General features: G+C 34.6%; 1 protein-coding gene across 10 annotated transcripts in view; it reads right to left on the bottom strand.

Moving 5' to 3' along the window:
• Window positions 1-22,525, bottom strand: part of LOC137251942 (folliculin-interacting protein 1) — a 428,398-nt gene that overhangs the window by 63,032 nt on the left and 342,841 nt on the right. For all 10 annotated transcript variants that reach the window (XM_067786986.1, XM_067786988.1, XM_067786982.1 and 7 more), the window contains 2 exons: window positions 16,138-16,325; window positions 13,937-16,073 (listed from right to left, as the gene is read on the bottom strand). In XM_067786986.1, coding sequence (XP_067643087.1) covers window positions 13,937-16,073; window positions 16,138-16,325 — 2,325 coding nt within the window. The remainder of the gene's footprint in view (window positions 1-13,936; window positions 16,074-16,137; window positions 16,326-22,525) is intronic.

Raw genomic sequence — 22,525 nt, 5'->3', positions numbered from 1 at the left:
TGGTTCAAATGGACCAAAGTGGCAACCGTGATTGTAGTGACGGCTAGTTTTGATTTGATTGAAAGACTAATGCTTATCTGAAAAATGAGCTTATACAGTTTTGTTTTATACCTTTTTCTTAACATAAGAAACTTAAGAAATACTTACATTTATATAAAATAGCAAATGAATAAATAAAATGAAAAAAATAAGCGGGAAAAACTGAAGTTAATCCACATACATATAGACGCAATGATAGCCTAATGGTAGGCCTGCGGTGTTAGAAATTTTACGACTCGAGTTCGAATCGCACTCGGGGAGAATATAATTTCTAATTTAAAAACAAAAAGATATCTGAAGAGATCTTTGGCAGGGTCGAAATCATAATAAAAATACAATGAATTAATAAGAGAAAATATTGTGAATACGTCTCAAACGCATTAAATTTGCGAATGTAATAAAATAGCAAAGTTATGGAAAATAAACGTTAAACAACGTAGACAAAAGTCTACATACAGTACACAAATAACCTGTTTTATTATGAACAACTTCACGTAACACTAAATAATATTTTTTTATGTTAGTTTTTTTTTTTTTAATAAGCTGATGCGGTCTGATGTGCGCTAGTGCAAAAAAAAAAGATAAATTTTTTTCTCCACTTAACTCCCTACGTTTCGCCGGATCTTTATTTTATAAGACACAAACAAAGATAATACATAAGAGACAATATCATAAAAAACATGTATAAGTGTCACGTACATTGAAAAAGTTGGAAAAAATATAATATAAAAACATTAAACGATAACAAAAATTTTTTACATTTGAGTCACTTATAACATAATTTATCAATACCATCAATGTCAGGTACATTTGTCAGACTGATTTGTTATCATAAACATAACAAATATGCTGCCGCGATTTCGTCGCTATCTTCCTTTTTGTTCATTGTGTTTTCTCTGTTTTTCAATATATGTAGGCCCTCCAGTGTGTATCTTGTTCTCTCTCTTTTCTCTGTGTCTAAAATTCTCGCGTTTTGTATATCAGCTGTATGCGCATGTGTCAGTATATGTTGCGCAAGCGATGTACTGCTTTTGTTTCTTCTTATGTCCGATTCCTGTGCTTGTTATCGCACTCCTAGTGGCCCTTTTTTTGTTTCTATGTATATTTTGTTGCACTCGTTGTTCTCTCCTCCGTTGCATTTAATTTCGTGTATGACATTGTTTCTATGTTGTGATTCTATTTTGCTTTTGGTTTTGGTGTATACAGTTGAGAGTGTGCAATTTGATTTATACGCCAGAGATATGTCTTGTTTGTGTTCTTTTAAGTTTTTGTTTAGCTCTTCTGAAGGTTTCTGGGATATATGTGATGATGTGGTATCGTTTTGTCTCATTTTTTGTTTGTGAAAGGGTTATTTGTTTGGACTTATTATTAATTTCTTTGTTTTTTTGTTCAATGAGGGTATTTACTAAATGACGCGGGTAGTTGTTATTTATAAGCACTTTGCAAATTTTTTCCTTGTTCGATTCCGTAAATTGTTCATGGCTAAGGGTTAAAACTTTATTTATCATATTTTTAACTGTATTGATGTTGTATTTTTTCAGCTGGGCTGAGAGAAAATTGATTATTCTGCCTGACGCTATAGGTTTCGAGTACCAATTGAGACAAATTCCATTGTTGTTTCTGTGTACAAGGACATCAAAAAGCGGGATCTTTTGGTTTTCTTCTTTTTCCATAGTAAACTGTAATTTGCTATGATACTGATTGGAAGCGTTCAGAATAACCTCAACGTCGCTTTGTTTTACCAAAGCAAAAATGTCGCCTACATATTTTACTATAAACTTTATATTTATGTTGTGAAGTTTTTTTAATTGTAAAATTGAGGCATCGATTAAACCTTCCATGATCACGTCCGCTATTGTCGGAGATAGGGGGTTCCCCTGGGCATTCCCAAGCTTTGCGTATAAGTTTTGTTATCGTACGTGAAATAGTTATTGTCCTTCAGACAGAAGTTCAGTATTTCCAGAAACTTATTTCTCGGTATGTTTGTTTGGATCTGATGAAACTTACTGATTATGATTTCGATAGCAAGATATGTGGGTATGTTAGTGAATAATGACACCACATCGAAGGATACCAATAAGTCGTCTTCGCATATTTAAACCTTCTCCAACCTATCTTTGAGTCTAAAAGAGTTTTTTATATTGTACTCTTCCGGTATTAAGTCTTTCAGCAATTTTCCAACAAATTTGGACAAACCATAGCGGGGAACATCGACCGAGGATGCTATTGGACGTAGAGGTAGATCCGGCTTATGAGTTTTCGGTAAGCCGTACAGTCGTGGCGCATTAGGTGCTGTGCATGTAAGTTGCTGTTTGTATTTAAAGTTAATTAGTTTGCTTTTGTAGAGTTCGCCGACGATGTTGTTGTTCCCTGTTCTGTAGCTTGTTAGTTGGGTCATTTCGGGCTACTCTATAAGGGCTTTTGTCTCCAAGCAACTTGTTCATTTTCTCCCTGTAATCAGCTTTGTACATGACCACTGTTTTGCTTCCTTTGTCGGAATCCGTTATGATAATATCATTTTTGTATTGTTTTAAAAAGTTTTTTGTTTTAATGAACGTTGTTGCGACTATAAATTTGTCAACTGGGTTGTGCTTTATGTTACGTCTGTATTGATTTATTCTGCTGCTTAGGCGACATTTCTCCATTTCTTTCGCTCTCTCATCCTCAAATTGTTGTATGACTTGCTCAATCTCAGCTATGATCTTTAGCGGTTTAAAGGTGGTATTAGTAGTTGGTAGTGAAAATTTCTTACCAAGAGAGAGCAACCATTTAACGTCCTCTGGAAATTGAATGTCAGTTTTGTTGATAAACCAATTCTTGTTCATACATATGGGCGATTCTCCGCGAGCTCTCAGTTTTACTAACCCAAAATTTTGGAAGAAAATATTCGATTTTCAAATATTTTCAATCATTTTTCTATGAGTTTTTATAGCTAAAAAACATTCCCAAAGTGGACGAGCTACAGCTATTAATTTCCGTTTTTGATACTGAAATCTGCCACGGTGGTGACATTACACGCGTGCCACGGTTGTGACATTTTGACAATAAATTGCACATTAAAAAAGTTAGTATGACTTGCAAGATTTTCCGTAACATTTTACCATAACATTTAAGACTGCAAACATTAACATGGAAATATGCGGGCACTTGCTGATCAAAATTCACACGCCACAAACCAGTGTACAATAAGGCAGTACCAACCTAACGATTTAAATAAAATTGTTTACTCAAAAACTCATGGACACTTTTCAAAATCAAATTACAAAGCGAAAACAGAAATGTTATCATTAAAACAACATTTAATATTGCAGATTAGGTGAAGTATTTAATATAATGGCAGTTTATTACTCGTGTAATTAAAGGTTAAAAAATTGCCACCTAAAATGTTATGAAAAATGTGGTTGTGGACATGCCACGGTTGCGACATTTGGACATTTGTTGAATTATAACTTCATAAAACTGATGACCAGTCAATAAAATTCAACATGAAACTTTAAAATAAACATAATTTTAACTCAATTACATGATTTAATTCATAGAAAATGCTTCAATATATTTCAAATTTCGAAAAGAGACAAAACTGTAAGCTCGCAGAGAATCACCCATATACCTAGAGATTGCAGTTGTATTTGTTTCAGTCTCTCGAGCTTGGATGTTTGTGCCTTTTTTAAATCGTTCGCCACTCTCTGGCTTAACATGTTCTGAGTGTGCATAACGGAGTTGAAATCACTTTCACTGAGGTTGCGCTTCAGTTGTTGTTCAGCATATAGAATTTGACCCCGTATAGATTTTATATTAATATTCGTTTGTCTGATTTCTATGTTCAGTATTTTCTTCTGGAACTGTTTTTTCGCCATCTCTATTTGTTGCTTTATATTTTGTGATGTTGTTTGTATCTGTGTTCTTTTTGTTAAGTCCGTCAGATTCTGTGGTAGTATATCAAACTTCCTACATTCCAATAGGAATTTTAGTTGAGCTGTCTGTTTTGTTAGTTTTTGGTTTTGTTTGCTGTGGAGTTTAAATATGCGTGTGCATCCTCCCCGTATTTATATTTCATGTGTTTGTAGAAATTCCGTATATTTACCTCTCTTATTACTTTGTTTGTGTAGATAATCAAATAAAATAAAATACAAATAATATTGTTTTTTGGTATTAAGTCGCTCCACCGTTAGCGTCAATAACAGCTTGAAGCCGTTGTGGCACTGAGGCTACTTGTTAACTCTGCAGGTGTTATACTGTTCCAAGCTGCTATGATGCGTTTTTTTGGGGACAGCAGCCTTAGAAACCTAGTTTTTTCTAATTTTCCGCTCCAAAACTTGCTAAAGATGCTCAAATTTATTTAAATCTGAGCTTTGGCGGGTTGTATTTAACTGTCTTGGAGCATAGTAAAGCAGCCAATCCTTAACAATATGTGCCGTGTGCTTTGGATCGTTATCCTTCTGAAAGATTCAACCTGCACCGAGCTGTAATTTACACACCGATGGTTTCAAATTATCTTCCAATAAAGACTTGTATCTAAAACGATCCATATTACTTAATTACTTACTTAATTGGCGCTTAACCGTTTAAACGTTTATGGCCGTCCAACAAGGCGCGCCAGTCGCTCCTTCTCTCTGCCAACCGGCGCCAATTGGTCACACCAAGTAAATGAAATTCTACCATTTTCAGATGCCGCAACAGCTCCCCAAACCATAACACTGCCCCCACCATGCTTTATAGTTGATACCAATTTCTTCGGATCGATAATATTTGTCTTCCTCCACACGTTGGTTCTTCCATCGCTACCGAAAATATTGAACTTTGACTCCTAGTTGAGCAAAACTTTTTGCCAAAAAATCATCTCCTCTTCTGTGTGTGCTTTCGCGAACTCCAGGTGATGTCTACGGGATTTTTCAGAAATAAAGAGGCTTTATGCGTTGTGTTTAGACTCAATGGACTTTTCTTGGATGGACACAATTGCCTGATGAGCTTGCTATATCTTTGGATAATTTTGGAGGAGAAACTTTTGGTTCCTTCAAAATAAAGCTGATGTCTCGGCGAGTTAGTTTCCTCGGGCGTTTGCAATTCCACTATATATACATATATATATATATATATATATACTAGCGGGACCCCGGTGTGCTTCGCTACACCAATAGAAATATTGGAAAAAGAATAAATATCATAGAATTTTTTTAATCTTTATTTCAATTCTTAATCGAAAACATTTGGATACACTACATTTTTCATTTTTCCATCTGGGATATGTATAAACAAACAATTTGGAATGCCTACTCTGGAGCAGGCAACGTATAGCTGTCCGTGCGAAAAGCACGGTTCCTCCAAATTCAATACGCATACTCGAAGCGTTTGTCTTTGCGCCTTGACATAGCAAATGACAGGCGCACTGGAAATTGCAAACGCTTGAATTCAAATGGCATGTCTGTTGGTATCAGTGGCATTAGCGGTATAAGCACAATTTCACCTTTCGCTTTGCCGGTCAGTATTGTTGCTTCAATTAAATTTGTCATCAACTTTTTTACATTCAGTCTTGTTCCATTACACAATTTTGGTGCATTTAAATTCCGTAATAAAATAACTGATGAGCCGACTTTCAAATGTAACCAATGCGGTGGCATACCAGACGGCTTCAATGAATTCAAAGTTTCAACTGGATAATTCACTGCGTCACACAGTGTTTCGTGTAGAACAAGCTAGCTGGACAAAATTATTTTATGAGGTTTTCCGTTTCATATGCAGTCATTTATTACAACTACGTCATTTTTTTCAGCCATATGTTCTTTTTTTATTTTTTTTTTCGAAATTTTACTTCATATGCATACATTTGCTTATTTCATATACAGTAACTCATGTGAATAAGTGACATAGAAAAAAAATTTAAAGGACTTAAGAATATTACTTTATTGTACTTAAATTGAATGGACTACAAATCTCAATACTCTAAAAAAGTCTAAAAATTCCGAAAAAAAATTAAAATTTTTTATGAAAATTCGTCGAATTTTTCAAACATTTTTTAAATATAATTTAGTTTTTGTTATAGATCGTGACAAATTTTCTTATGTGAAATTAGTTAAAATAAATTTGCGAAAGCCAAAATTGTAAGAATTGTCCAAAAAGGGGTGTCTACTTATTTATGTGAGTGACTGTACATATGTACATACATATTTTGTATTTATTTGAGTATTTATACTGGCACTACAATTTTTACAAAATTATTGTATAGTACCAGTCAGGAATGTAAAAGTGAATTACAATAATAATAATAACAATGTAAATAATTCAATTAATTATGTAAAAATTACTTATTACAAAAAATTAAAAGTAAAGTATCATACAAAGTAGAAAAGACAATATACTAAAATTAAATAAAACCTGATACAACAAAAAGTTGTCGGGTAGGTTATCTTTTATAATTATGTTATTATTCGGTATCATCACTTTCATTCGATGAGTCACTTGTGGAATAGTCATGAGCATCAGCAACACTACTGTGAAAGCTTGAAACAACTGGGGTACTTATTGACTCCTCAACATTATCGGGGGACAGTAAATTTAAGACTTCTGAAGTCAGACTTCTAAATTTTTTCTTAGGTATCTCCCTAAAACTGTTAACTAAAGGATCCGATGTTATAAGCAACATATTCATAAGATCTCTATTCGTGGCTTCACGCGACTGCTTTTGTGTGTTAACATCCCTGAATCGTCTCAAATCTTTGTTACGGGCTTCCTGTGCTTCCTCAGAAAGTTGACCAATAGGTAAAATTGCTGATTTTATAATATCAGTACTATGCACTAAGATTTTATGAACTGTAACAGGCATATTAAACCATGGATAGAGATGTATGATTAGTTTTTTAGTCTCGACCGCAAATTTTTCAAATCTTTGGATATTTATATTGTACCCAGATGCTAACGCGCGAAGGAGAGTGTCGAATCTTTTGATGAGCGTTACATCCAATCCCGTAATATCAGCACTAGCCTCAGAATTTTCGAAAAACCTACGCGCAGTGTTGCCGTCATTGGTATTGCCGAAACCTGGTTTTGGTTTATCTACTATCAATCCAAGTACACTTTTAAATTTATTCTGGATTTCGTTGGAACGCAGCTTTACACTCTCTTTATCTGCCTCATTCCTAAGCTGCCATTTTTTACTTCGAGGCGATAACTTATGTGAAGCAAGCATTCAAAACATCTATCCATGCATGGAGAGTAGACAAGCCAAAACCAAGATTATCTCGGTTAGGCGTAAAGTTCCGTAACTCATTATTCATATCTTTTGGAGTGGCACCACAAATATAACACTTTTGTGCGGAAGAAGTTTCATTCAAAGCATTGCAAACTTCTCCGTCAATCATTGTTAGAAGCATATTGTGATTTATGGAAACTTCGTATTCTTCGAGCATGTACTTTGTTGGCAACAACGCATTTATATCCTCTAAAACTTTGTTCCTTTCAAAACAATAAAATCTTTTGTTTCTTTAGAAAAAATAAATTTAATTGGACGGCAATTCGTGGTAGAAGAAGGTCGAGGATTCTGCCAAACAATGTTACCTTTTTATCCTGTAATTGAAGAGGAACGAAAGAAAATATAAACAAAAACTCATCAGTGTCAGAGCTGCATGTAAGCTTTTGCTTATATGTGCTATGGCCAGAGCTTCTATCGCAACCCTACTTGCTGATTAAAGTATACGTCAAGTTTGTAGGTAACAAACTAACAAAAACTTTTTGATTTTCTAAAACTAAACGCTCAACAGTTTTATCTAATACGGACTGGACTTTAATTTCCGCACGTGTTTCACCCACATCAATCTCATTTGGGTAGCATTCTGCCTTAGCTTTTCTTAGACTATAAAATGATGGATAAACCTTATGGCCTGCCTTGATGCTCCACTTCCGAGTCGTTTTGTACCCATGAGTCGTCGACTTGCTATCTACGTAGTATGCTAAAGCTTCTACATTGCTCAAGCATCTTGCATCTGGCTCACATGTCATCTTTTTGCCGGATATTTGAGTGATTTCCTATGATTTTTTATAATGTTAGCAACATTTCTGTTTCCGGACATACGCGTTGATACTTCTGCCCCATAAAGTAACTCACCAGGACTTCTAGATTGCAAGAGGTCATCAACTCGACGCCGTTTGGTTTTTTCACTGCAGCTAACAAAGTCCTTCTTTCGTCTTCCGGGGCCGGGGTTACCTGAAGAAGTGGTTGGTTGGTCTGATGGCAACCTTGAATCCACCGTTATTGTAAATGTGGAGTCTGGACCCAAAAGCCACTCCGAGTTTTTATTCAAAAATCGCTCCTTATGTCTTCCAGAAGTGTTCCACTTTTGATCCAGCTTCGACGAATATGCCGATATTTGTAAGCTTAAAATTTTTATCGAATACTCGGCTGCTTCGTTTAAATCGTACTTAAGTACAACAAAACTCAATAATTCTTTATATCTGGTTTCCTTCGAATGTTGAACCCAAATGTCAAAAAACTCCGTTCTTGGTACGGTTATAACAAAACTGCTTTGGGTTGTTGATTTTCCGACAGGGTGAATAGTTGATGATTGTTGTGCTGCCATCTAAGTGTATTGATCGTTCTGATTTGTGATCAGTTGTGCAGTATTTATATTACATTCAGGTATTGGCGTAGATGCTACCAAATGGGGTTGTTTTGTGTAGCGTTCCTGTGTGGTTTTACCTGCATTAGGATTGCTTTGTATGTACCTGTTTTTATGCCTTGGTGACTGGTGCGGTAGGTTGTGGCAGGTTGAAGTCAGTGATCTTCGCCTTTTTGCTTTTGGTGTGCTCTTGTTGACCTCGCGAGTTTTTTTTTTGTGTGTTTTATGGCTACGTGTTTGTTCCCTGTACCTGGGAATTGGTTTTGCCGTTTGTAGATCAGCTTTAAAGGTTCAAATATCTCGTCGGAGCTGGTACGTACATACATCCTATTTTATATGTAGAGATAACTAAACCTACAAAAAAAAAATTAAAAATAGATGTGCAAAGAATTCGCAATGGTTTTTTTTTCGACTATTAGAGAATACTTGCGACTATAACATATGTAAAATTTAGCCAGGATGTCCGTGGATGTATGTAACTTTTTTGTCCCTAAAATTAAAAATATATAGAAAAAGTACCTTTTCTTCTTAATAACGGAATGTTAAATATATTGAAAATACTCTAATTGCGAAAGAATTACTATTAAAAAATTTTACTTACCTTCGAGCTTAGAATCCATCAAAAAAATTATATAAAAGTGTTCACTTAAAAGAAATATGAAGCTTAATATTCAACAAGAATTTTGCAAATTAATCAATGCATTTTACGGCCACTCTTGCCTTCTTACTTCAATTACTCAATATATATGAACAAAAATATCAAAAAAAAAGCAAAAATCCCGTTATTTTGTTTGTTTTCTTTCATTTCTCATTACACTTTTCTTGGAATAAGAACTTTGTTTTTGTCCAGCTAGCTTGTTCTACACGAAACACTGTGCGCCATCTTGATTCATTGTGCCATCCACTTACTTGTATGTTGTCACCACACCTGGCATTTTTTTCAGAATGTGATGATTGATTTCATTGACATGTACATTTTTTGGTGCCAGTATTGCGCGTTCTCTCAACAATCGCGATTCATGTAATTTTGAACAATATTTAGAAACACTCGTTCAATTAATTCTTCTTTTGATTGGATAATTGTACAAAAAATTTTTGGCAATGTAATCAAACCATTTGTTTTGTCGATTGGAATTTTGCCATTTCCGATCTCTAACAATTGCTTCGAGAACTGCTCTGCAGACTGATCATTGTGCAACCGAACACGCATCTTTATGTGTAATGGAAATTTTTTCACGTATCGCCACAAAAGGGAATACTTCAAACATGCATTGATCTCATCTGCCGGTGTTGATCGTGGAATAACGGGCAATGTTTGTCGAAAGTCACCTGACAATAAAATGGAAGCACCACCAAAAAGTATTCGGTTTTCACGTAAATCTTACATCGTTCGATTTAATGATTCCAATGATTTTTTGTTTGCCATTGTACACTCATCCCATAGAATGAGCGCTGCATGCTGCAAAACTTTTGCCATGATTTTGTCATATATATCCTTTAGTTGATTGTTTAATTTAGTGATGTTGGATTGAACAAATGTACGTAAATCGTTACAAAATAATTGTTGTTCACGCTGCAACTCTCGATCAAATAAACCATGCATGATTTGGTGAAATCAAAGCTAACTGCCCAATGCTTTATTGGCAATCGCAAGACACATATCTTCAATTATTATCAAAGCTTCATTGTACATTTCCAATGTAATCAGCAAATCAGGATCCATTGCTCTACGACGCATCCGAATTAAAATATCTTCAGTCATGTAATCTTTATATTTATTCCACAATTCAATTGGATTCGATGGCATGCATGTTGATATTATAATCGAAAATAGCATTCGTATTTGCTGTGGATGAGATGAAATCGATGCATCATGAAGTGTTGCGTCCCAATGAGTGTCATCTTCTAACAAATGCAAGAGCTGACATGCTTCGCGATATGTCTGACAAAAATGGCCGATAACTGTTCTTAAATCTTGAAATGATTTTGGTCCTTGAACGTTTACCAACAATATTCGCAAATAGAAACATTCAGCATTGTTGGGATGTACCGTATACATCCTGCCCAAGGCATCTGTTTGGAAAATACCTGGATGACCATCAACTGGTGTTCCTTGTTTACGCCGTTGAAATTTTTTCGACGATGCATTCCAGGTGTATAATTGCGGTATATCAACATATATCAAATTTCTGGAAAATGTGTCGATTTCACAAAATTGAAAAGAAAAAACAGTCAAAATAGTTGATGCCATGCTTCCTTTATTCACATATTTACAAATGTATTTGATAGACTTTACTGAGGTACAGTACTCAACATTTATGTGAGCCTGAAAAACTTTTGACAGTATCGGTGAATATGGCACGACCCAATGATTGTCAACTTCGATGTCTTGCTTGCGCACTCTTATTATCGCCGTTTTACCATTATTTTCAAATGATCGACGTCGATACAATGGATATCCGTCATTGCCTGTTATGGTATCGCAAATTAATGCTATCGGATACCGCTTTGAACATTTCCCATCGATCATACATGGTGAATTCATATTTAATTCACCGCATGGACCGTGAATCATGTTTTTTGTAACCACTTCAAATAATTCTGGATCGATGGTTTGATCTGGTATTTCGGCTGATATACGCTATCAATCTCGTCCGGTGTTATTTTACGTACCAGCCATATCAATATGTGTGCGTGTGGCAAACCTCTTTTTTGCCATTCAATCGAGTACATCCAACATTGTAACTTTCCAAAAACGCTTAATTTCACAATTAAATCCATCAGTGCCTTCAATTTTTGCCTGAATACACGTGCTGTAACATCGTGTTAGTTGGTGACTGACCGTCGAACAAATTATTTTTTATATCGTTCCACATCGGATTACACGTAAAAGTGATGAAAAGATCTGGTCGGCCGTATTTTCGAACATATGACGTAGCATTTTGTGCATATTCGTGCATGTGGCGTGGACTACCAATATAAGAAGCTGGTATGTATGTACTCTTCAGATCGCAATTTGAATTGATTGAATCGGATGAAATTGAGACGTTCAGTTTCAATTTTTGCATACACGTCTACAATGTATTGGTGAAAAAGTTTACCAAATCTCAGAATGTAATTTTGTTCTTGTGTACGAATCATCAATCGATAAGATTAATAATTTATCGCACTAACTTTCTTTTGAACATCTCGACCCGTAAAAAATCAGACCAATTCTAAATATTCTCGCGGTTTTTTTTTATTCCCGCGGAAAAATTCCTCCAATTCTTTTCTCCTAGGGAGAAGAAAAATTGGGGAATAGGAATTTCAAATTTTCGAAGTCAGATGGTTTGTCAATTGAAATTTCATTGCGCATTTCTTATTTTGTTTAAAAAATTTAAAAGTTTAATTATTGTTGCGAATTTGTTTGAAATTAAGAAATAAGGTATAAACAATGCACATTATGGCATTTCATGTGGTATTCACTGAAATGAGTAATGAATTGGTGCCACAGCAACATCAACAGAAGAGCATAAGAAGAAGACGGCAGGATAACATAAATCCGCCGGAGTTGCCCGCTTTCATTCTGCAAAGTAATTTTCTGGCGGCGACGTCGAGTTGAGTTCGCCTTTCGCCATATGCCAAAATCTAATTAACCCCTCTTAAAAAATCCTTGCGCAATTTCTGGATGGCTGCTTCAAATATACAAAGAGCTCTTCCGTTGCTTATGATATACTTTTCGACTTAAAATAAAGAATATTGTGGTTGTTGTTGTTGTTGTATTAACAGTGAGAATATTGTGGTAGAATGTACATATTTTAGCACAAATTTGTGCAAATAAGTGTTCTTTCTTAAAAGAACCAATTTCCCTTAACTATTTTGATGCATTCCCTTTAATTTAACTAGTGAAAAAACTCCTATGAAATGGCAAAGAAATCTCCCTCTCCCTCACATTCATAATAGCTACTTTTCTCCCATAACCAGTTTCCGCTTTTTCGAACATTGTTCAGAATAGGAGGAAAGGGAGAAGTGAAAAAACTCACAAGGAATTTTTATTTAGAATACGATGAATGGGAGAAGGGAAAAAATTCGCACGGAATTTTCGTTTAGAATTGGGCTGAATATGTTCATTCGATTTTAAATTTTGGTTTTCATTTAATATCTGATTAATATAATTAGTATATTATTTACCGGTTCTTGTATCTATCATTGGTATATTAATGTGATAACCATCATCACCTTTCCAATGTAGAATTGGATATTGCAATGCGTCGTAACTACGATGAAGCTCCGAAACACGCTGTAACTGTTCATTTCTACGATGAAGTACAATATCGCGGGATTGAAACTGATCGCAAGCAATTACAATTGCCACTTCATCAATCGTCGGTACATTAAATCTTCTGGCATGCTCACCAAAAGGCGTTTTATCCGCTATGATTATGATTTTGTGATTATCAGATGGCATACGAACGGGAGCGGTTTTGAACAATTTCACCAATTCATTGTTCTGATGAGAAAATCTTTGGAGATCGCAAATAATCGCTCGTTTTATATGTGAGCCAATTGTGCAACGTTCATCCAACTCACGATTTGTATCTCCGATAAAACATATTTGCAATTAATATGGTGGTTCTTATCACAGCGGCGCACTAACATCTTATAAAGTAAATTTTTTTATATTTTCTAATTAATAAAAAATGCCACTTATCTAAGACCACGTTGACACATGTCTTGATCTACAATAAATCGACAATAGATAATATAGGCGTTTACATATTTTCCATCCCTAGGAACTAGACTAATCTTTTTATTCTGTCAAGTTTTCACGTTTCTTTTTTGTTTTGTGCTTTCAGTTAGAAATTACACTCTAGAGGTGGAACTTTTTCTATGGAAAAAGGGTCAGTCATTTAATTAACGACGTCTAGTCATTTAATTAACGATTAAGAGTTAAGTACGAAAAAAGAGATAATCTCGTTATATCTAAAGTACATATGTGCAAGGTGATTCCTCTCAGAGTGGGTATGCTATCTTCCCATGAAGTTGGCGGTGCACCATAAAGAGTTGAACATTTTTTTTTCCAATTTATAAAATATGCCACTTATCTACGATTCGTGTTTAAGAATTATTTTTCTAACTGGTATCTAAGTAGTATTTCACAGCGTGACAAGATAACTTTACATTATACAAATTACCCAATAGTTCAATTTTTCCCAAGTAAAAGATGTTTCTCCAACTTCAAAGAGGTACTTATGCGGTAATGAAATCATGAAACCACTGTTATGCAGTTTAAAAACTTATTTATTTACCTGCAGCACCATATCAGATATGTAGTGGTCGTTCACGCTAAGGAAAAGCGATGGAACAAAGCCTGCGCGTAATTTCATTCCGTCTCTTGAACTTGTATCATCCTCTTGCCCTATATCTCTAATTGCAGGTACCGGTAGCTTCAACAAATGAATGGTCTCATTAGCAGCACAACACTTTGCTGCAGCCGATGAAATAGCACAACGATGTGAAGAAACTTTACGTAGATTTGTATTGTATGTACTTTGTCGAGCTGTTATACTTTGAGGGGTATCTTTATCAATTAAGTTCCCCGCCGATGATGATTTTAAAGTATCAATTGATGCAGTTGAGTTTACAGACATAAGTACATGAGAACTTGACGACTGGTGCACACTATGCTGGGAATGTGGATATCTTATGTCATCCGTTTCGAATTCTAACTCAGTAGCATTGGATGGGGTCTGATAAGAGATGACTATGCTATTACATACCATGCACTCCTTGGTACTATTTGTTGTAGCTGTTGAACTGAATGTCGATTCAGATACCGATGGGAGAGACTCTGAGGTAATACTTTCGTCGCTCAGAGATTCAAGCTTTGCTCCTTTATCTACGGATATTTCATAGTTTGATAATACTAAGTTTTTGCTTTTCATATAGTTAGTAGCAATTTGTGGGAATTGTTCAAAGTTGAACTTTACACCTGAGTGCCTTTTCGATATTTGGCCATACGTGCACTTATGTAATGGGCAAAGATTATGTGTAGCACTTACATCACTGCCACCAACATTTATGTCATTCCCCGCTGAAGCCGTCACTTTATCAGTAGTTGTAGTGAGATCTTGGGAACTTTTCTTCAGATTTACGAGTGGTTCATTTTCGCCTAACGTAAATACGACACCTCCGATGTCATTACCACTCCCATGTTCTCGATTTTTCTGACAATTGTCGAAGTGTATCTCCTCTTCCAGACTAACATTTTCTCGCCGAGGTTCAATGCCCCAAGTCATGCGATCACTTTTTCCCATACTATTTTGTGTAATCAGATCAGAAAGCGACAAATTAGACATCGTGCCTTCTAACTTCAATTCTCTTCGCAACTGGTCATATTCACCTACATTAACCACGTCACTCCTCTTTTCTCCAGGCCTCAGTTCACTTAAACTAACACCTTCTTTTACAACTTGCCAAAAGAAATGTCTTCTTCCAGTATCAACAACACCTTTATGAGGACATGCAATGCTGCCATCAATACCATTATCAAATTCTATTGCTTCTACGGCACCTTCTATACTTGTGCTGCCACCACTTATTGAACTTCCATCTTCAACAGCCATCTCTTCGTTTTCCGGTGTTGTTATTAATAAGCGTATTTTGCCTGATTTTTGGCCATTTTTGGTATTGTCACTAATTTTGTGAAGTAATGAGTTTTTTTCGATGCCAGTGTCCATGAGGTAGTTACCAATACGTAACTCCTGCTGCACGAAACGCGAATCTCTAAATGCCAACACCGTTGGAATTTCATTCTTTTTTAATGTGTGTATAACTTGGGCACTATCAACTTCTTTTTCGTGTTTTTTTTTCACTTCATCTCCATTAGTATCATCAGATAGCTCACCACTATCTGGTATGGTGTTTAAATTTATTTTACAAGTTGATATGCGTTTTAGTCGGCAGGTATTGCTAAGATCTTTTGTAATACTGCCAGCAGCAGTATTTTTTGTTTCACCCCCAAAATCAAATCCTCGTTGGTTTATACGATTGTTGGACATTTTTAATATCTCATTATTTCGTTGTTGTATTAAAGAGTTTATTGTATCCTTGTTGAAGTCTTCACGCTTCGCTGATCGCCGCACTTCCCCGCAACGTATGAAATAGGTGAGTATATTAAGTAACCTTTCCACCGCTAATTTTTCTGTACCATATATAACTGTTCGGGCCAATCGAGGTGGTATTCCTATTGCGCCATACAGGTCGCCCATTTGGGCCCATAACGCATTATATGGGTGCTTCTGTGAAACCTGAAGCAGCTTCGCACGCTGTTCAAGGGCAGCAGTAGATGATTCGGAGAGAGAACTTGTTGCGATAAAAGCAGAAACCGTAGATACCCAGCCAAGATGATGTGTTAATATAGCTGTTAGCATTGTACTTATAAAACTGTAACATATTACAAAAAGTAAAATTTTAGTATACAATTAAAAAATACGCTATTCATACTAACAAATTTGTATCTTTAGTATCGGCAAATGAAAGCAGCCAACAAAGTTCTTTCATGAATTTCTCTGCAACACTTTTTGAATATTTGTTGCCGCTTGTAGTAATACTGAGCCATATAGGACATTTAATTCTAGGCGCTGTGAACAGATCACTGAACCATTTCTGCGTCTCTAGCCATGCCTGAAACATTGTCTGCAAAGAGTAAACGAGACATATAATACATCTACATTTTTTTAAATTTATTTATAAGAACTTAACGTATTAATAAAGATGCCGTTATATCCAATCAAACCGCTACATCTGATTAGATATACATATGTATGTACATATATTATAAGAGTAATCGTCATAAACGTTGAATGTTATTCCATTATAAAATTAAATACATGAAGATTGGATTTAAAATTTGAATCATTGTGTCTGATATGTCTATCATCTTAAGTGACCACGATCTGATCTTCTGTTCATTTGATATACGAGTAAAGTTTAATAATCGCAGCATAATGGCTAGCCCGTCCATAGTCCAGATTATCGCCAGCTGTACGTAAATAATATTTTAGGTGATATATGCACCATTGACAAGTAGTCTGCGTGCTGAGGTCTTAATTCAGTACATCAAAATTTAAGACTTGAATGTTATAATTGTATATAGGGACACAATTTTTATTCCGGGCCACTTAAAAACGTTTCCTTGGATAACTTACTTGTTTGACAGAGGATCAAAAATTCGGATTTTTCTATATAAAGTTAAATATTGTTTATTTTATGCAAAAATACCTCTTGCCTCTTGTGCAATTGAAATAATAAGAGATTTTCTAATATCACCTAGGACAATTTTATATATATTTCTGTAAAAAAATTTGTTTTCACTCGAAATACTTCACTTGTTTTTCTGAAAAAAAAAAACAGAAACAAAGTCAACAAGTTGCATCTTACCAGCACTCTCTAAAGACTTTGAGATATTGCTGTCGGAACAAATTCAAGATCGTTTTAACAAATTTTGCCTACTATAACCATATCCGGCTTCGGATCAAAGCACAGCTACTCAACGGGTATCCTTAAAACCTTAGATGATATTAGAGGAGCACTTGACAAAAATCTATTGATCTTTTTATGCTTACTTGACTTAATAAAAGCCTTTGACTCTGTGAATCATGATTCATGACTTAGGTACTTTGCATAAAATTAAAAACGCGTCCCATGTGGAGTTATTTGGCGGGTAAACCCAGCGTGTCAAAGTTGGTTCCGAAATTTCAGGTCTAAAACCACTACTGGCTGGGGTACCCAAAGGTTTCATTTTGGGCCCACTACTATTTAGTGCTTTTATTAAAGACATATTTATTGCATGCCGGCATGTTTATAAGAATGCATATTAACCTGAGTTGATTTGTATGGACGAAAGTCAACGATATCGCGCCATCGATTTTTCATAGGATTTGGTCCCAGGAAAAAAAGTTCCAATACACATACCCAAAAAAATAATTTTCGAGCCTGCGAAAAAAAAATGGCGAAAGGGTAAATTTTTCGACCGTTACTGTTTAAGGCGAAATTGTGGTGTTTCGAGATGAAAATTTCCTTCAGGATGAAAACGCAATGGTCATCTGAGACAATAATAATATGCTTTAGCACGATCTAAGTACATACATATCTATTAAGAATACAGTAAAACATGCAATTTTATTGAAAAATAGTGGATAATGACTCATACATTGGTTATTGGCTCATATTTTTATGGCAGCCACACGAAAAATCCTGTTGTTCCATCATGGCCCTATTATCATGCCTCTACAGTGGATATTTCTCAAGGCATGTTGGGAAAAAGTGTACCTCAAAAGTTTGCAGGGAGTGGTAGGTGTTTAATTTTTTACATTTGTGGGACGCCACATCCATGTCAATGCTAAAAGGGCATAGACTGTCTATAGGCGGGGCTTGCCCCAAGGTGAGCCATCCTGGTACAACAGGCAAAATAACTCTCATAACTAGTGGCTAACCTGCAGAGCTACAGGGCAATTTTCTCCCTAAAAAATGGTTTAACAATTCCCTCTTCAAGCGCTACGCTTGAATTATACAATTTATCACCATTCAATTTCATAATTGCGTTTAAGTATGCTAAACTCTTTGGAAATTACGGTTTCGGTTTATAAGGACCTCCTTTGGACAATTAATTGATAAACGTGTATGTTTTGTCAACATGCTCTGAGCAAACGTACGGGCATTTATGTTTCTTTCACCAAAGCAATTTTCGGGTGATCGAAAAACTTATTAAAAACCTTCTTTCCTAGGTTGATATTTCGTATTAAAATATTTCCAACGCATGTGGCTCATATTTTTTTCTTTTTTATTTAAAATAACTATGAAAGTAATTTAGTCGTATCAGTTAATATGAAATCCATCAAAATTCGTAACATTTTTCAATCTGGTAGCGTGTTTTTGGTAAATTGTCATTCTCCCCGTAAAAGTCAAGTGGCTAACGTCACACTAAATGGAACTACCTCCATTTTTATTATTAAACGGTTTTATTTAGCTTGACTTGACAGACTGGTTGGTTGGATGGCTGGTTGGCACGAATTTTGTAATTGAAATTTAAGTAACTTCCCGATAAGCTACACGCTTGAAACTTGGAATATAGTTCACAACCCGATGAAAGTGCAATAATAAGAAAAAAATCGCCCCTAGGTGGCGCAAGGATCGAGATATTCACAAAAATCGTATTTTTGGTCCGATTTGGCTCATATTTGGAACACATAATACATACATGAAGAGAAAGCGACATATGAAAACAATCGACGCTAGGTGGCGCAAGGATCGAGATATTCAAAAAAATCGTATTTGTGGTCTGATTTGGCTCATATTTGGAACACATAATACATACAAGAATAGAAAGCGACCTACGAAAAAATGGCCTCTAGGTGGCGCAAAGATCGAGATATTCAAAAAAATCGTATTTGTGGTCTGATTTGGTCCATATTTGGAATACATAATACATACATTTATAGAAAGCGACCTATTGTGTCCGATTTGGCTCATATTTGTACTTTACAATTTTTGAAAAAAATAAGAACAACACATATTCGTATGTTCCATCGTTCGGGTATACGTGCCTGGTATTCTTCAAAAAAAAATTACACCGATGTAGAATTTTTAATAGACTTATATCCTAAAAATAATAGTTGTTTAAATGAAGGCAAACCGGTTTATTCGAAGCCGTTGCCTCTTCCCGAATCAAAACTAAAATACTTGGAAAAATTGTGTAAAAAACTGGTTATACCAAAATAATATCATTCTTTTTATAAAAATCTTGAGGGCAACGCTTTTCCCGAACCCAACATTTCAGAAGATTCTGATTCTGATGAGAATAAGAACTAGTCCTATGTTTGCATTAATATCTTAAATAAAAACACATTAGTGTATATGAAATTGAATTAATGTGTAACTTTTTTCATTTACATACATACTTTCGATAAGTCAAAGCCGCAGATGTTTTCCCAAGTACTGTGGTGCTCGGATGATCTCGGAGTATAGAAGGGATGCGAGCAAAACAATTATCTCAGCTAAAAGAGCATAGTGTGAGTATAATATATAAGTACATTTTTACACTAGAGACTAATTCTTCTAATTTTGAGAGAGCAATAAACTTTGAAACTCGATTTCCCAACATTTTCATTTTGGCACATTCATGCTTCTGGCAAGCGGGCGACATTTGCTTTCATTTGATACTGACGATTAATTAAATATTCTATAAATTCGAAAAATACAAAAAAAATTTAAAACATTTAAAAAACGAAAAAAAAAATTTAAGAAACCCTACAAAATTTTTTTTAAAATTGAAAAAAAAAACTACAAAAAAATTATAAAAATTCAAAAATTTATCAAAAAAAAAAGTTAAATGCTGAAAAGGCAACAATGAATTTAGTTACAAACATTTCTACTTAAAATGTTTCATACATTTCATACATACATATGGTGGTGGTACAACTGATGCATATGGTACAGTAAAGTGCAAAATAATAACACGTAAAACTAATATATACAGAGGTAATAACAATAAACGAAATAACTAAAGAACTTTAAAAAAACCCAGAGATAATCCACAAAATTACTAAATACAAAAAAGCCACAAAGTTAAGAAAAACGCAGAGATAATCTACAAATATAACATAATCTAAAAAACTAACAGAAACGGAGATAATCTACAAAATTAATATACACGAAATAATTAACAAAATTAACAAAAGCGGAAATAATAATATCATATGTATTTAATTAGCGAGCTTTGCTCATATTGCTTTATACAATGGTTTTTGTAATTGATATTAGAGAAAAATTGTAAGTTTACAAACGGCGATGGTTACTAGGACATGTTTCTGAATTTCACTTCTTCATCAGCTAGCTTTTCGGGAGCTGAGCGTTGAACTCGAGTCTCCAACATTCATATCAGTGCAAGCCTTTTTAGCTGCTACGCCATATGAATGTTCCGTTGTTCGCTGTACAATTGGTCTCTAAGAGTTGCCTTTTTTGTTTATATTCCTTTTGATCACCATGTAGGCACATACACTCTGTATGTAGTTTATTCCTAATGGTGTGGATATGATTTTTAGGCGTGCTTTTGAAAGCTTAGAGACCAATTGTACAGCGAACAACGGAACATTCATATGGCGTAGCAGCTAAAAAAGGCTTGCACTGATATGAATGTTGGAGACTCGAGTTCAACGCTCAGCTCCCGAAAAGCTAGCTGATGAAGAAGTGAAATTCAGAAACATGTCCTAGTAACCATCGCCGTTTGTAAACTTACAATTTTTCTCTAATATCAATTACAAAAACCATTGTATAAAGCAATATGAGCAAAGCTCGCTAATTAAATACATATGATCATATTGATATAATAGTAACAGCGGAAGTATTAAAAACAAATACTGTAAAAATCCGAACAAATGTTACTAAGCTTTCAAAAGCACGCCTAAAAATCATATCCACACCATTAGGAATAAACTACATACAGAGTGTATGTGCCTACATGGTGATCAAAAGGAATATAAACAAAAAAGGCAACTCTTAGAGACCAATTGTACAGCGAACAACGGAACATTCATATGGCGTAGCAGCTAAAAAAGGCTTGCACTGATATGAATGTTGGAGACTCGAGTTCAACGCTCAGCTCCCGAAAAGCTAGCTGATGAAGAAGTGAAATTCAGAAACATGTCCTAGTAACCATCGCCGTTTGTAAACTTACAATTTTTCTCTAATATCAATTACGGAAATAATAATATATATATATTAACCGAGAACTGTATATAAGGGGCCTAAAAACTTACCATGTGCCACCAATAAATATATACAATTAGATATGTACATCTAACGGCGTCTAAAATCAGCATACCATAGTGGCGCAGCAGCGAATATCCGAATAACGCCAGCAGAGGAAATTATTAGCAGAGGAGGTTATTATATAACTGGCAGCGAATAGCGGCATCACAAAATTTGCAGTTCGAGTATGGTTATGGCGCACAGTGTGCACAAAACATAAAGTAGACAATTAAAAATCTTTTCAACTTGCTTTCTCTTAAAAAACAGTTTAGTTTTGAATTCTCGTAGCATCAATTTGTTTCTTTTCTATAAATACTTTACTGTATTATAATTTATTTTTCTATAAATATTTTGTAATCATATTAGTTTTTGTAAATGAAAATTTTTGATATAATATATTTTTATACTTCAAACCAAAATAAAAAATTTTAAAATATCAACCTGAATGTTGATATATTGGCGATCCTGCGAACCTAAATAGTAGTTTTTAGTAGAAATTAAAATCTGCGAACAGAAGAATTGCTTTAACAGTGTTGTATCAAACTAGAAGAGTGGCGAGACTAATGTAATTTTATCCTGCGATCCTATATTTTCAAACTTACAAAAAACATATAAAATATATAAAAGTTTTGGCGAAATATATTGGAACAAAAACAACAACAACTTGTTTAATTTATTGACCTAGAGCCAGTTTGAAGAAATAATTGTTTTGGCGACCTTTTTATCAGCATATTAAATAAGTATATATTCAAATATATAGACTTGAGAATTGAACTTTGAGTGACTTCAAATTTATGCTCATGTTGCAATTTTTTGTGTGGTTATTTGATTGACTTTTAAACTGCAACATATTTTAAATGAATATTCTTGTGCTACGATAATTTGTGTACCAAGACAAATTTTAACAACTCAATTTTAAAATAAACATTTTGAGTTAAAATAAACCACATCGTGCAAATTACTTTAAATGAATATACATTATATGTCGTGTACATACATTATACATTGTGCTAAATTTTTCGAGTGAATTAAACAAACTATATTATCATCGATATTTACGCCTTATTCGAAGATTTTGATAATCAACT

The sequence above is a fragment of the Eurosta solidaginis genome, chromosome 5, assembly GCF_040869045.1.
Source record: "Eurosta solidaginis isolate ZX-2024a chromosome 5, ASM4086904v1, whole genome shotgun sequence".
NCBI lineage: Eukaryota > Metazoa > Arthropoda > Insecta > Diptera > Tephritidae > Eurosta > Eurosta solidaginis.
Note: the sequence above shows the minus strand (reverse complement) of the source record. Positions and strands in the feature narration are given on the sequence as shown.